The 16,242-nt window shown below is 27.6% G+C and overlaps 1 protein-coding gene across 1 annotated transcript in view; it reads right to left on the bottom strand.

Moving 5' to 3' along the window:
* Window positions 1-16,242, bottom strand: part of LOC107446563 (acyl-coenzyme A synthetase ACSM3, mitochondrial) — a 54,920-nt gene that overhangs the window by 26,619 nt on the left and 12,059 nt on the right. The window contains exons 3-6 of the mRNA XM_043040278.2: window positions 13,889-14,001; window positions 3,966-4,083; window positions 1,889-1,948; window positions 376-430 (exon numbers count right to left, since the gene is read on the bottom strand). Of these exons, the coding sequence (XP_042896212.1) occupies window positions 376-430; window positions 1,889-1,948; window positions 3,966-4,083; window positions 13,889-14,001 (346 nt within the window). The remainder of the gene's footprint in view (window positions 1-375; window positions 431-1,888; window positions 1,949-3,965; window positions 4,084-13,888; window positions 14,002-16,242) is intronic.

The following is a 16,242-nucleotide window of genomic DNA, read 5'->3' as shown; positions in this document are numbered from 1 at the left end:
CAATTTCTAGTTTGAGTGATTTGATTCCGGAAATTTCCCTGTCAGCTCCTTATACCATTGTGAGGTTAGATTTGATATGTATATTATATAATGGTATCTTACATTGTTCAGTTTAGGAACTTGCCAAGGTCTCAAAAAATCCTATTTAAAAAAAGGTAAAAATTTGTCCCATGTGGCTGCTTGATTAAGTGAATCCGCTACTTAATGGCACAAATGTCTGAAGTTACTACTATCTAGCATTTACAAGTTCAGCTCTTAGTGAGATTGCTGTTAGTGAGCAAGGGGCTCATATCGTGACTGCCAGACAGTATATTGTTCCAAGTAGGAAAATAATACAAATTTAATATATAGTGGAAGCATTTGTAATATAAATACCTGATGATTAACAGTGTCAGTTTGAACATGGTTGAGGTCAATCCATCCAGGTTTTCTAAAATAAAAAAAGTTAGCAAAAATTAGCTTTATTATTTACATATGCATAAAAATCTGATGAAAATGATAGTACACGTGCATCCTTATTGTACAGTTAAGTCACATGATATAATGTAGTTTTCTAGACATATTGTCTATCAAAAAAAAATTTTTTTTTTGTCCTGAACTTAAAGATGTTTACCAACAATATTTATTTATTTCTGCCGTTATTATGAGTTCAATTTTGATCATTATTGAAAATTAAAGGATAAAAACTGAAAGCGGTGTTTGGTTATCGCATGTATCCTATGATAATAACACATTACGCAGCATTTCACAACTGTTAATAAATAACAACTGACAATAAATAATATTTACTTTAATTATATGCTTTTCGTAAAAGTATGTCCAGTTAAAGCAATGGATAATTTAATGAAATATTCTTAAACAATATTAGGAATTAATTTTTTGCACAATTTTATGAAGTAATATTTTTGGCTTAAAATATTTTATGAGTTTTGAAAGTAACCAAAAATGAAAATTAAATTTTGAAAAAAAATTGTGGATTAAGTTGCAATGATAATCCAGAAAAAAATTAATAGGTTTAAATTATATTCCAATATAATCGGGAACTAAATCTATGGTGATGCAATAAAAAATTGGGAATTATTAATCGAAAATTCTTTAATATTAACGTAACAATACGTGTATCTTCAAGAAATAAAAAATAACTGCATCAATTGTGGGGTATCTCCTTATTATTCTATGAAATACAAATTATTGTAAGAGTAGTTATTAATTTAAAAAACTACTCAAATATCGTTAAATTTATTGAAAGTTGTACTCAATTTCTTTTACTTACTTTCCGAATTTCCCAAAAAATGATATTGACAAGTGGAAAATCAACTTAGAAAAATGGAAGAAGATATAAATATTCACGTTTGCTACGTTCTGTTAAAAAAAATGGAGAATTTATTGTCATCTAGTCTTTAAATTGTTTACAAGTTTCGTTAACTACGAGAAAAACTATAAAATAATGTTTTCTGATGCTATGTTAATATATTCCAACAGAAATACGAATGTTCGTATTCGAAAATTGTACTCCACGTTGTTCCGTAAATGGTGCAGGTATTAAATTTTTTTAAATAGTTTTTCCCGAACAATAGTAACATATGTTTAAAAACTTTGCAACCAATTTTTAAATTTTTTTGCAATAAATAACTTCTTTTCTTCTGTAAAATGCAGAAAATCATTTCCATCTCCTTCCGTTTTTTAATTGATTTATTTAATTGTCTGATATTTATGGGCAGCTGCGACTTCTAGCAATATAGTTAGTTTTATTGCGTATTAAGTTAGGAATTACTGCTATTGGGTTTCATTATTCTTCCTTAGTGAACTTTTTTTTTGTTATTTTATTGCGTATTTCACGAGAAAATGAAGAGCATTTTAATTAAAGGGAAATTGAGCAATATATTACCTGATCGGGTTTTCAGCTACTATAACTTTATTCTTCAAATATTTATATGAATTAGAAGCTGTAAATGAAAAAAAAAATGGTTTTTGAAAAGTTTGATTTCAATTCACTTTGTATTAGTGTTTAACTAAATTCAGTCTTTTAAAATATCCTAAGTAGCCATATTTTAATATTGTTGTGAAAGCTTGGAATTTAAATTTTTTAAAAAAAAAACTATAGTTGATCTTAAAAGAAGTTAAAATTTATCGTTCATTGATCTCCATGGAAGAATAATAAAAATTATGGTTTGAAAAAGTTTATAATTTGAACGCTAAGAGTCAAGTTAAAAAATTCTTTGGGTGTCTGATAATTGCCAGTTACTTAAATCGAATTTATTCCGCGTTAGTCGTTTACAAAATTTTTTAAAAGTTTTTTTAATTAAGTTTTTTTAAGAAAGTTTGAATTTTAAGAAAGTTTTTTTTAATAAACTATTAAAGTTAATTTCAAAAATAGTACAAATTCCTCTATTATTAATCTTCATGGAAGTATAATAAAAATCATGGTTTAAAAAATTTAAATTCGAACACTAAAAGTCAAGCTAAAACAATTCTACTGTGAGTCAGAAAATTGACTGTTATTTAAATAGAATTTATTCTGTGTCAGTCGTTTTATTGAAAAAATGTTGAAAATTTCTAAAAATATAAAATTTCTAATTTCTCAAATCACGAAAATAATTTCTAAGAATGAGACTATTATATTGTTACATCGAACTAACGATTTTTGATCATACGCTGTTGTTAATGTTTGAGCTTACATCAATGATTTTTTTCCCAGTATTTAATATTTTTCAAAATATTGAATTTGTTGAATAACATGTTAAGTTCAAACTCAAATAAGCTTTTGTAAGGATCAATTATGTATCAATTTTGTAACCGTCGCTGAACACCCGACTAAAATATGAGTTTACGACTACCAATGTTCAACTCCGTAGCCTTGTAATTTTGAACCCAATACAGAAGACAAGGAAACTACTGGATCAGCACCCCCAGAGGTATTGATTTGCCATGAGAACTTAGAGGACTTTGTGACCCCGACAGATTTAACGTACAACAGTCACCTTTTAATACACGGGGATTCTTCGGCTGCCTGGATTCGAACTCCCGTTCTCAAGAATACGAGTCTAACGCCCTACCAACCAGACTATCCCGGCCAATTACTGATCAATGATCAATTTATGAGTTTAAAAATCACACGAAGAAAAAAGTATGAGCAAAAGTTCTGGAATATTGCAAAATTTGTTGTGCTTCTAGCTCTATTGGAGCACCCAAAAGCTCGGTAATTTTTACCGAACCGCTAAGGTAATGATTATGCTAAAATTAACAATAAAATATGATTTTACAATACGTGATAAAATTTGGTAAATATAGTAAAAATTGATAAATTTGGTAATTTTTCCTCGATACCTTAGAGAAAGGCAAAAAACAATTTATTCAGTGAAATATACTTTCCTGTTTTGTATTTTTTACTAAATGTGTAGTAATAACAGCTATAATTTTTAAAACCTGAATTTCAATAAACTATTACCATATGAATAGAAATGAATGGATTAAAAAACGTATATTTTGGCTTAATTAACCAGAAATATGCTTTTTTTGTAACCAGAAATTTCATTACTATACAGTACGGTAATTTTTTCCAGAATTTTTTTCTCCATAATAAATTTGGCGATTGTTTTTCTGAAATTAATTTATAAGAAGTTAGTAAACCTCATTATGACAAACGTACATTTTAGTTTTGCAGAGTAGCCACTTTCCAGAAAATATTGAAAACTAGTTAAAAATAGATCAAGGGAAAAATTAAAAACTAGTAAAAAAAGATCAAGGAAAAAATGTTTTAACTATTTTCTATCGACTAATAGTATGAGAAGTGGGATAACTTAAAGACAATGATTAAGTAGTTTCTAAACATACGACTAAGTAAGACCAGCAATGTTACTTTATTTTTTTTAAAGAAAAAGTTTTTACGGAAAAATACAAACATTTATTGCAGACATAAGGAGATCACGTAGAATAGAATATCGTATACATATGAACTACTTACTTCATCAACAATGTTTGCTACCGAATCATGAACTATAATGCATTCAGCTTTTAAGGATTCCATGCGATAAATTAAATCTTTTACTTTTAGTTGCATTGTTGCCGGACTTAAAATGGATCCTAGAGAAAATAATTTAAGAGGGTTTTAAAATGTCACAAAGCAAAAATTTTATTATGTTACTTTGTTACTTTATTTTTTTATGTTACTTTTATTATCTTCGTTATTTTATTTTGTTACAAAGTATCTCGTTTATGTGTGAAGGTGGAATCTTTTAGTAAAGAAATTGACAATTTTCCAACTGACTAAAACGCTCAAGCTCCATCCTTGATGACAATGTAAATTTCCATCAATATTTTTTGACCTCTGTAAACAGAATTTATTGTCATTTAATTGCTTATCATATTTATTGGTGATTCAAAATTGACAACTTTTCAACTAATCAGTGCACCAAAATCTCCCCTGGAGCTCTACAATAGAAGATATGATGATAATATAGATATGAGATAGATATAGATGACAATCGAAGATTTAATCGTTTCTTGAACTAAACAAAAAAAGACCATCTAGGCATATTATAGACGCAAAGAATTTATTACCATATTATCGCCAAAGAGAAATTATCACCAGCTTCAAATTTGACCAATTTTTGACCCCCTAGTGCACACAAATTTTAACTGGAGCTTTCGCTGGATGACTATACAAGCTTTTTCTAACTACTGCAAGCAGAATTTCTGGGCATATTGTCGCAAAATAGAAGTTATTATGAGTCGAAATTTTTTCGGCCCCTTAGAATGCTCAATTTTTTACTGTAAATCAATGCCTAATTAATTTACATTTGCTTTCTAGATTACACTTGATTTCAAAATTACATTTGTTTTCTAAATTGTAATTATTTTCTAAATCACATTAAATTACATTTTCATTTTCAAAATTACATTTGTTTCCTAAATTACATAATACATGAATTGTATTTATTTTTTAATGAGTTCAAGGATCTTTTATTGAAAAAAAAATCGGTTACTTTTCAGTTTAAGCTAATTAAGAAAACATAGCTAAAAAAGGAAAATGAACTAAAGACAATTGTTAGAAATTGCGTAGAGGAGAAAATAATTACATTTCTGTCATATCTATAAAGAAAAAAGAAAGACGCATCATTTCCGTAATAAATTATAATCAGTCCAAGAAGTCTTCCGATGTCAATTTAAACAATTGAACTAATTTTTCCCAGATCAAAAATGATAAACGTAGGGTGTAATCATACCTGCAATATACTTCTATCATCTTAGAATAGTCTCTCAACGTTTTTCGAAACTTAAACTTTTTATTTTTAGGTTTGTCAAAAACAAAATGTTTTTCTCTTTCACACCTTGATAAATGTAGTTTTTTTCCAAACCTTTATTTTCTTTTATTATTTTTAAATTAGAGCATTTAGGACATTTATAATAACATACTTACATGCATTTGTCATGTGAGAATTTTTTATTTACATGCATGATGTCGCTATGTTATAATATGACATGTGTCTTTCATATTATACATTCAAAAAAGTGGATTATATAAAATGAACTAAATTAAAAAATGAAATGAAAATGGATTGGTCATGTTCTACATGAACCACATAAATTTAAAAGTAAAACAAGTCTTTAATTGGAATCCTCAGAAGAATAATAAAAGTGAAGACCAAAAAATACTTGGCGTAGTACGATTATACATAAATTGAAAACAATAAGCAAGACACAAAAAAGACAAAATATTTGGCTAAAATGGAGTGAGATGGAGAGCTATTATAGACTCCTAAAGATAGACTATAAAAATTCATAATCTTCATTCATATCAAAATTAATAATTAATTAATCTATTAGCGTTCCCATACGGGAAATTTTACCATATCCTGGTAGATTTGACCATACTGCTTTTTCAGTGTATAAATTTTATTTCCAATAAAGTTCGTGTGATTAGAATAACCATTTTATATATGATGAGGACATGAGTTATCCATTGTTTGATCATTGTCCTATATAGTTAGAAATCATAAAATTTAATCTAAGAATTATAACTGTGCTTTTAATTTAAAACATTGGTAATCACTTTTGAAAAAAAAATTAAACTATATTCATATGGACTAAGTAAAAAGCCACAATATTTGTAATTCAGAATGAGATATGAAATACATTCAATTTTCGAATTCACACTTCATTTTGAAACAAAAAGATAAAATAAAGGAATTTATTAAAAAAAAAAACAGTTTTTGTAAAAAAAAAGTATTGACACTCATTTGTTTATATGAGATCTCAAATTAATTTTGAAGCATATTTTAAAGCCATGATATTTCACACTAATTTTCCGTATGAATGCCTTTGTGATCTGCTACTCATGAACAATAGGCATTTATGAGACAATATACACCTGTTTTATTCCCATTACTTTCGATTTCATTAATTCAAATTTTCATGAATAAATCTAGGAGTGTCATCGTTTTCAATTTAACCAATGATAAATGACATGAAAATGCTATTCCCGAAAGGATTCGGAATTTGAATTCATATCACGTCGTACTTATTTATCTTATCTATATTTTAAATTTTTTACTTGATTTTCTGTTATTAACTTATCATAAATTTATGTTTCAAAATTTTCTTAAAGAACTTTATTTCAAATATTTGACTATTAATACTGGAGAAATTTTTATTTAAATTAATTTATATTTTATTGCAGTAACAATTATCTATTCGAAATCGTCAATAATTCTTTTAGAATAACGCTACTGTTATTAAATTTTATAAAATTAATTATTATGTAAAAAAAGAGATACAAATTTATTGATTTATTACATACTGGACTTCGGTTTCCCATTTAGGTTATATGCAATTTTTTTTATTTTGATCGAACCAGAAATTTATCTTGTTAAAATGAGTATGACGTTATTTATATGGATCTTACGGTGCTATTTTAAAATATAAGAGTGTACAAATTATAAACGAAATTTTTAAAAGATCTTCCGGGGGTGATATAGACCTGTTTTAGGTAGTTTTTGTAGTTATAAAGGGGTAAGAAAAAGACCTACTGCTTGGTTGTTTTAGTACACTCTAAAAATTACGGTTTAAAGTAATGGCACTTTGGGTGTCTTATCCGGATAATGGATTTTACGGTTGATGTGAAATCCATTTTACAGTAAAATCCATTTTTATCCTAAAATATTATATCGTAGTTTTTACAGTAATATTTGTTTAATTCGAGTGATTCAGTGACTTTACGGTAATTATTACTGTACAAATTACGGTACTGTTGCGTAGCTTGTTACTATAAAACGTAAGCGTCGATGCCTCCAACCTAAGTGCCTATGCTTTTTACAGTAGTTCAATCCGGATTTTCGTCTCCGACTTTCAAGAGGTTAGCTGCGCACAGTATTAATCGACATCGCAAACGTTGTTATTCATACGTAGTTAATCCCTGGTCACCAAGTTTTCCCAGAACTTTTCTAAACAAATTGACTTTACATATATATATATATCTTTTTAAATTAAAAAAAAAATCTAATTGACTTTACATTATTTATTTCACAAAAATACTCTTCACCAGTGTAGCGATCAACAAAAGAAGCACGTAGTTTACATGGCATTCAAAATACATATTTTAGACTTTCTCCTACATGTCCTTAAATTTATTTACGTTCATTTGCTATTGTTAAATTAATACAGCACACAATAAATATTAAAAAATAATAAATCAATTTTTACAAAACTGAAATTTCACTTTAGCGGTCTTATTTGGTTGTTATTAGCAATCGATGGTTATTATTATAACTATGATTAGGATATATTTTTAAAAGTATCAATGTAGAAAATACCTGGCAACAGGACTTAGCCTTATAAAACTTATAGTGAAGGGAATACTTGGCAAGTGTATACCGAATAATAACACGTAACCTTTAAAGCATCAGTGTAAAGTAATCGGAAAAATGTATGCAAGGCAGTGGTTCTCAATCTTAAAAACATCAGAGTAGGAAATACCAGGTAATAACTCGTAGATTATAGCCGAGTTGCTAATCCGGTAATTAAAAATTTAATCACTAATCAACCTGTCAAGAATAACCTGTATTCCAGACGCTGATATTATTCATAATATAACGTTGGAAAAAAAACATAAAATTGAAAAAAAAAAACTATCTCATTTACTAAATGATGAAGGAATGTCCGAATAAAAAATATTGTATGGTTTTATAATTGTCATATGCACCGAAGAGCCATTACATTATGACCACCCTGCTAATAATATGTAGGACCACCTTTAGCCCTCAAAACTGCTGACACCCGTCGTGGCATTGATTCCACAAGGTGCTAATGGGTAGTCTGAGGTATCTGGTACCAAGCGCTCACCAACTGGTCTTGCAATTCCCTCACATTGCGAGGGGTTAGCGTAGCAGCACGAATTTGGTTTTCCAAGTAGGGCTACAAATGCTCTATTGGATTAAGGTCAGGTGAATTTGGGGGCCAAGACAGGACTTGAAAGTCACTGGAATGTTCCTCGAACCAATCCATGACGATTCGACCCTTATGACATGGTGTATGATCCTGTTGGTAAACACCACCCCACGCAGGAAACACTGTTGCCATGAATGGGTGAACCTGGTCTGCAACTATGTTCAAGTAGCTTGCAGACGTCAGGGATTGTTCTATGAACATTATGGGTCCTAATGTGCCCCATGAAAACATTGCTCCTGGGCGAGAAACCATGAAAACCTGGGCGAGCCCAGTGTTATAGATCGAGGATGGTCATAATGTAATGGCTCTTCGGTGTATGAAATATATTTGGAAACTTATTTTGAAGCTAAACTACACAGTACAAAATTCCGGATCAAATTATGATGCTAGTACATTTTATCGTAAAATCCACTTTTACTGGAATATGTTGCGGTGAAAATGTAACAAAAATCTGATAAACCGTAATTTTACAGTAATAAATACAATACAACTTCTGAATCACTTTAATTAAATAAATATTACAGTAAAAATTACTGTATATTATTTTACGGTAAAAATGGATTTTACTGTAAAATTTATTTTGCGAACGATGCCCCCAAAGTGATGGTTCAAATTACGGTATAAAATACCGTAATTTGAACGCAATTTTTTACAGTTGAAATGCCAAACCTGAAATCACCGCCTCAAACGGGATAGGTATGTTCCTTCCACTCCTTCGCCTGAAATAAAGTCATTTTCAAGCCTGAAATAAAGCCTTAAATAAAGCCATTTTCAAGCCTGAAATAAAGCCTGGAATAAAGTCATTTTCAAGCCTGAAATAAAGCCATTATAACCTGAAATGAGAACAGAGTCGGGACGTCCTGTTTTTAACAAATTAGAAAACAGAATAGTTTGTGATTTGAGTGCAAGAAGGGCAAAAATTTTAATCTTATCGAAATCACTTTTTGGAAGGAAGTCACTAAAAAGTAGACAGATGAAGTCTTAGAGTTGACAATGTTTACCTTGTTGTTGTAGAATGTTTGCGCACCGAATTCGAAGTGGTTTCGTTACGAATTGCGGACTTATATAAAACATACACATCTAAGTACGCACGTACTGTGTTTGATTAGTTATTACTGTTTCTGAAATACCGTTTTTACTTGACGCAGTTAAATTATTGAATTTTGAAATAATTTTAAAATTATTAGAAGTTAAAGGTAAGAAGATGGAAATTAGTATAATTCTGAAATGTATGGTACTCTTCAAACGATTTCTGTTTTCCAAGTATTTCTGAAATGCGGCCAAACTATAAAACAATTTAAGAAAGTAAAGCTTATCTTTAATGTAAAAAAAATTGTAAGATCTGTCTTAAATGAAAGTTTATATCGAATAGCGTAACTATACACAATATAAATACCTTGTTATGTGAAATAAAAAAATAAAACTAATCAATAAAATATTAGTTTAATTCTTTGGGTTGAAAAGCTTTAGCATAATTTATTTCTAGCAAAATATCTTTCTCAGCTTCACTTGGATTGACAGAAAATAGTTTTATTTTAGCATATTTAGAAATATTCTAAGCATATTTTTAAATATTTCTAAGCAATTTCTCAAAATGTAACATAATTTGAAGAGTGAAAAGAATTTATAACAATTTACATTTTTACTCGCGTTATTTACGCTTAAGTTATTCTGTATCTTGAAGTTAAGGCACAATTATTTACAAAAACTGAATTCAAGAGAATTCACGAACAAGCGCAAATATTTTACCTTAATGAAATTTGAATCAGCGATTATATTAAGAGTTTCTAGAAGACCAATATCGAGCTGGAATAATTCTAACCGAAAAAGTGTTTTGTGTTATTGAATTAAACGCATGTTTATATAACACAAAATGGCGGTAATTGAATTATGTCAAAGTACAAACTTGCTAGAAAGATAACAACAAACATGGTACTTGAAAATTATTATTTCACAAGAATTTTGAGAGAGATAATTACAATATCTTATTTACACAGTATTTCGTAAAATGTTTTTTTTTTTATGGAAATAGTAATAGCAAGTTGCTTTAAATTAGAATGAAATTTACGTGCTTAAGATGTAATTTTGTTAAAAAAGTTCTAAATATGCTTTAAATTAATGTATTTTCATTTAAAATATTTTATGTAATGTTTTTATCTAAAATTAATTAACAAAACCAAATACGTTTTTTATTCACATTTAAATTAACTGAATTAAGCTTTCGGAGGCATTCATATTCATGAAGATATGTCTATTGCATAATTTCAAGTTTTTTTTTCACTTTTGAAATTGCAAATTAATATTACATTCGAAAATAAAATTTATGTCTTACCGTTTTTATTTGGAGTATTTACAAATATTACTTGACATTGTGATATTTTAATTGAATAATTCAAGTTTCTGGAATTAAAATTCAAATTATACAAATTTCATATTGGGCTTTAATAAGATAACGGTTTTAAAATTGAATCAAAACTCTTGAATTTTTTATTCTAAGTAAAATAATTTTGTTATGATATATCATTTTTTATTAGCATTCTTTCTTTTTTACAGCTAAATTAAATGTAAATTTTGAGAAATTTGAGTTGCTGCGTCTTCAAAATTATGGTTCATTTTATGTATATTAATGACTTTTTTTTCAATATTCTGATATTAATTTAAATTAAAGTATATTTTTCGAAAACATTAAAATAATAAACTAAGATATTTCTGAATCTTTTAAATAGAGATATCGTTTTAATCTTATTTCAATCAGTTCTTTGAATGTATGTGCTTGATATTGTCCTTTATCAATGAAATGTCCACATTTTGGGAATATTTTTCAAGAGGAAGACAGAAGAAGACGATTAAAAGACCATACGTTTAACATCGTGATTAAATGTCGCATTTAAAATTGTAAATGACTCTTAAGCATGCATATGAATACATATATATTAGTTAGTTAAAAATGAATTTAACTTAACATTCAACTTACTCTTTAATATTATCAAATTAAAGTAATACGAAATGAGATAGAAAGAAATGTATGCTTTGATACGTTCTGTTTTGGAAACCAGATTTCCATTAAATTTATTTCAAAATTAGTTTCTAAGTCTGTCAATAGATGGCATTCTTGACCCGAAAAAACTATAAAAGAGTGCTTTTTGTTGCTCGTTCGACCATTCTAACTGAAATATTTGCACTGTCATTTAAATGAGCTACAATATTCCAGCAAGTTTTATCTACATAGAAACCACTGTTTTATGGCTCTGCTCTGTTAGTTACGACATTTGTTTAAATTTTTTTGGACCATTTTTGAAAGTTAGAGCATTTGAGTACATGGAAGCATAAAATAACCTTCTCATTATACACTGTTTTGGTACAAGATCTCCCAATAGATAACTGACAAGTTTGATTATTTTTGGAACAAGAGGTATAATTTTCCTGGATTTTGGGATAAGTTGTTTTTTCTTGGATTCTTAAGAAAATGATATCAAAATTGTTATCAGTAAAAATAGTAAATATATGTAATAATATATGTTAATAATATATATTATTATCTATATTTATATGCATAATATATATGTTAATAAATAACTATATATATAATATATATGATAATAAATAAATATAATAAAGAATGTTAGTAAATAAAAATAGCAAATGTTAATGGAAATAATAAATAACAATAATTTGAATCTGTAAAAAAATTTAAGAATCTAGGATCAGAAATAAACTATCAAAATGACATTAATCCTGAAATCAAAAAAAGAATAATCGCAGCCAATTGCTGCTTCTATTGAAATCTTACTTAATAAAAAGAAAGACGAAGATTTTACTTTATAAGGCATTAATCAAGTCAGTTTTGACTTATGCTTCAGAGACATGGACTTTAACAAAAAAGGAAGAGAAGTTATTAGCAACCTCCGAAAGGAAGGTCCTACGAACCATCTTTGGAGCTATCCTCGATAACAACAACTGGAGAAAAAGATATAATTTTGAAATATATAAGATCTTTAATAGTGATGATATTATTAAATCTATTAAACTAAGTAGAATGAGATGGGCCGAGCATGTAGTGAGAATGAACCCAGAACGAACAGCATTAAGAGACTTTAATGCAACCCCCTCCAATAAAAGGTCAAGAGGAAGGCCCAAAAGGAGATAGAAAGACTTTGTGGATGACGATTTACCACTCTTAAAGTAAAGAACTGGAAATCAATTGCTGGGAGAAGGAACTTCTGAGGAAGGCCCAGGCTCACAAAGAGCTGTCGTGCCAATGCTGATGAGGATAAATAACAATAAAAAAAGTAAACAATGTTATTGGAAGTAGTAAATAGCAATAAAATAGTATATAATGTTAATGAAAATAGTAAACAGCAAATAAAAATAGTAAATGTTTAACTTATTATTTAATCTGTTAGGTTACCTAACTTAATTACTTACTGCAGTGTCCATTCTAATTCATATCCTTCTTTCTTTCCATATCTTTTCATATTCATATCTTTCCTAATTCTATCTAACTTTCATATCTTCGATGAATAATTAAATACTAGGGGGCTCCGCCCCCTGCTCGCTACGCTCGCCAACCCCCAGAACTGCTTCGCAGTTCCATTGCATATTGCTTCGCAATCTTATAAAAACATTTTAACAAATTTAAATTTTAAAATAAAAATGCCAGATATTGAAATCAATTACTTAATGAAATTTATACACTTCTCTGCCCCCTTCACAATTTGATTATCTTTTCTTCATGTAGCTGAGAAATTTGGAGCTGTAGCAGAGAATATATCTCAATAAGAAATGCTTTCCCGTTTAGAATTCCGCCATNTATATGTTAATAAATAACTATATATATATTTATTATCGTAATAAATAAACATAATAAAGAATGTTAGTGAATAAAAATAGCCAATAAAAATAGTAAATGATGTTAATGAAAATACTAAATAGCAAATAAAAATAGCAAATAATGTTAATGAAAATAGTAAATAACAATAAAAAACGTAAATAATGTTATTGGAAGTTGTAAATAGCAATAAAATAGTAAATAATGTTAATGAAAATAGTAAACAGCAAATAATGTTTTACTTAGTATTTAATCTGTTAGGTTACCTAACTTAATTACTTAGTGAAGTGTCCATTCTAATTCATATCCTTCTTTCTTTCCGTATCTTTTCATATCTTTTCTAATTCTATCTAACTTCCATTTCTTTAATCAATAATTATATATTTTTTTTCAAAATTTGAAGTTTATTACTCTTTTCTTGAGAGAATGTTTAGAGGATGAATAGTCAAAATAACTCTGAATTCGTAGTTTATGTAAAGCTAAGTCTCGAATTCCTTCTGCAGAGAAGAAGGAAAATTTTATTGTGATATTTTCGTTATCATCCATGAAAAAATCATCTGCATTTAATAAATATTATGTAGCTTTGAATAATTTTATATGGACAGAAGTACTTACCAATTCTTAGGGCTGCTATAAAAACCAACCAAAATTCGGGAATTTTAGGGAGCATAACTATTACATGATCACCCTTCTTCACACCACATTGATTTTGAAGTATGTTTGCAATTCTGAAAAATTTATAAAAATCAATTATGGTGCTTCTAACTGTTATAAACATGTTTTAGAAATGTCCACTATCAACGTAGGTAAAGACTTTAGATTCTCTACGTCATAAATGTAGTTACAGTTCTAAAAATAAATTTACTTGCATGTATTTATGCTGCAAAAATGTACTATTTATATATTAGTAATTTTAAAAAATTAACTTTTTAAAATTTATGAGCAAAAATTAAGAAAAAAATATTAGAAATTTATTTTATTTATTTTAAAAGTGTTAAAAATGTCCCTCTTTGTTATCATTATTAAAATCTTGCATTTATATTTTTGAGATGCAATTTTACTACGATGAAAATAATTATAGTATTTTAATTAAATTCGAAAGATGTTTCAGGAACATTTTCATTGTTTGCAATTAAATCTTTTTTTATATTTACAATACTGTATGGTAATATGGTTTATAGTAAAAAAAACAATATCATTCTGGTTAATAAAACCAAAATTACAGTATTTAAACTATTTATTTGGTAATTTTCCATTCATATGGTAACGATTTTCAGGAAATTTTGGTTTTTAATCTTATTGCCACACATTTAGTGAAAAAGTACAAAACTGAAAAGTAAATTTAATAAAAAAAATAGTTTTCATGCTATGCTGTAAAGTAATATGATAAAATTTCCAACATTTACCTCATTTACTCAATTTTATTACATATTATAGAACTATATTTTATTTTTAGTTTTGCAAAATTTATTACCAAAGCGTTTCGGTAAAAAATTATAGAGCTTCTTGGTGTTTCCGTAGAGCCAGAAGCACGGTAAATTTAATTATATTCTAGTAGCTTTAACCATATCAGTAGTAAAATATTTGAATAATTGTGACGGCTGATATGGAAGACAAGTCTATCAGAAGGACAATTTAATATGGAGATTGAAATATGAATAATTATTATAAAAATTGTTGATTAAGGATCCAAACGTTTAACCGCTTTTCTGACCATATTTCCCTTATTGCAGCTATTCTTAACTGTTTTCAACTGTCAAAAATACATGATTATTATGAGAAAGTGCATTTATGTATTCAATTTCGCAACTTAGAATATAATCTGTATTAATTAATGCTATATTTTAGGTCAGTTCAACCTTTAAGCTCATCAGAAAACCTATCAGAACTTTGGAATCCGATATTTGGATCAAAAGTTAATAACATTTTTTAAATCTTTTTCCTCACTCTGCAATGAAATCTCGTCAAACTGACAGTTTTTCCCTAATTTACAGATTCACTTAAAAAGTCTATTGTAAACTAAAATATGATACGCAAAAAAAGTTTTTTTTAGAAATTTTATTACATATATTTTTGAGCAATATTTCAAAGATTAAATGTCCGAAAATATTTGGAAAGTACAGATATTTAAGATATATTAATGGAAGATTTAAATATTTCGGGATTATAAAAAAGACTTTTTCTCAGTGTAGAATGTTGTTGTTACCTTGTGTTTAGAAAAATATAGTTACAGATTGCGAAAGTATGAAATTTTATTTTCATAAAGATAACGGAAAAGTCTCTTTTTTTTGTATTAAGCTATAATATGAAGCTCATGGATTAGACAACTTTACATGTTAATAAATAAAAGTGATCATTTATGGTAACCTGAATATGATAGTATTAACTTTTGTGTGCTAATGGTATTCACAAAACATTAAATTGGCTGTAAAATTTAATTTAAATTGACCTTTAAATAAATTTATGAAGTGATTCAGCAATCATAATTTACGACAAATTTTAAGTTAGGATTCGCTAAAAAAAGAATTAAGTTTAGGAGAAAAACATGTGATTGAACTAATATTTTATACTAAATTAATTAAGTCAATAGGAATTCACTCACTAGAACAGTTTATTATATCATAAACTACAATATATTTGAATATACATGAATAGAACGTGGTGTTGCAATATTTTTCTTCATTCTCTTTAAAACATAGTTTGTGGAAATAATCCCAAGTAGCATGTAATATTAGATATAAAATGAAACTAGAAAATCTAACGTTATTTTGCATAAATTCTGAATATGAAAGAGACATAAAAAGTCGTTGCTTTCCTTGCATTATATGACGTTAGGTTCTATACAATATAATATTATCTAGCATTCACTGTAATATTATTTTGCATTGAATTGATGCTATATAATATTAAATTTTATCTTTTCTGTTATTATCTTGCTTCGTTTTTTATTATTGGAATAAGCAAGATGA

This window comes from Parasteatoda tepidariorum, chromosome 7 (genome assembly GCF_043381705.1).
Source record: "Parasteatoda tepidariorum isolate YZ-2023 chromosome 7, CAS_Ptep_4.0, whole genome shotgun sequence".
Taxonomy (NCBI): Eukaryota; Metazoa; Arthropoda; class Arachnida; order Araneae; family Theridiidae; genus Parasteatoda; species Parasteatoda tepidariorum.
The sequence above is the reverse complement of the archived record's forward strand: the minus strand, read 5'-3'. Positions and strand labels throughout refer to the sequence as shown.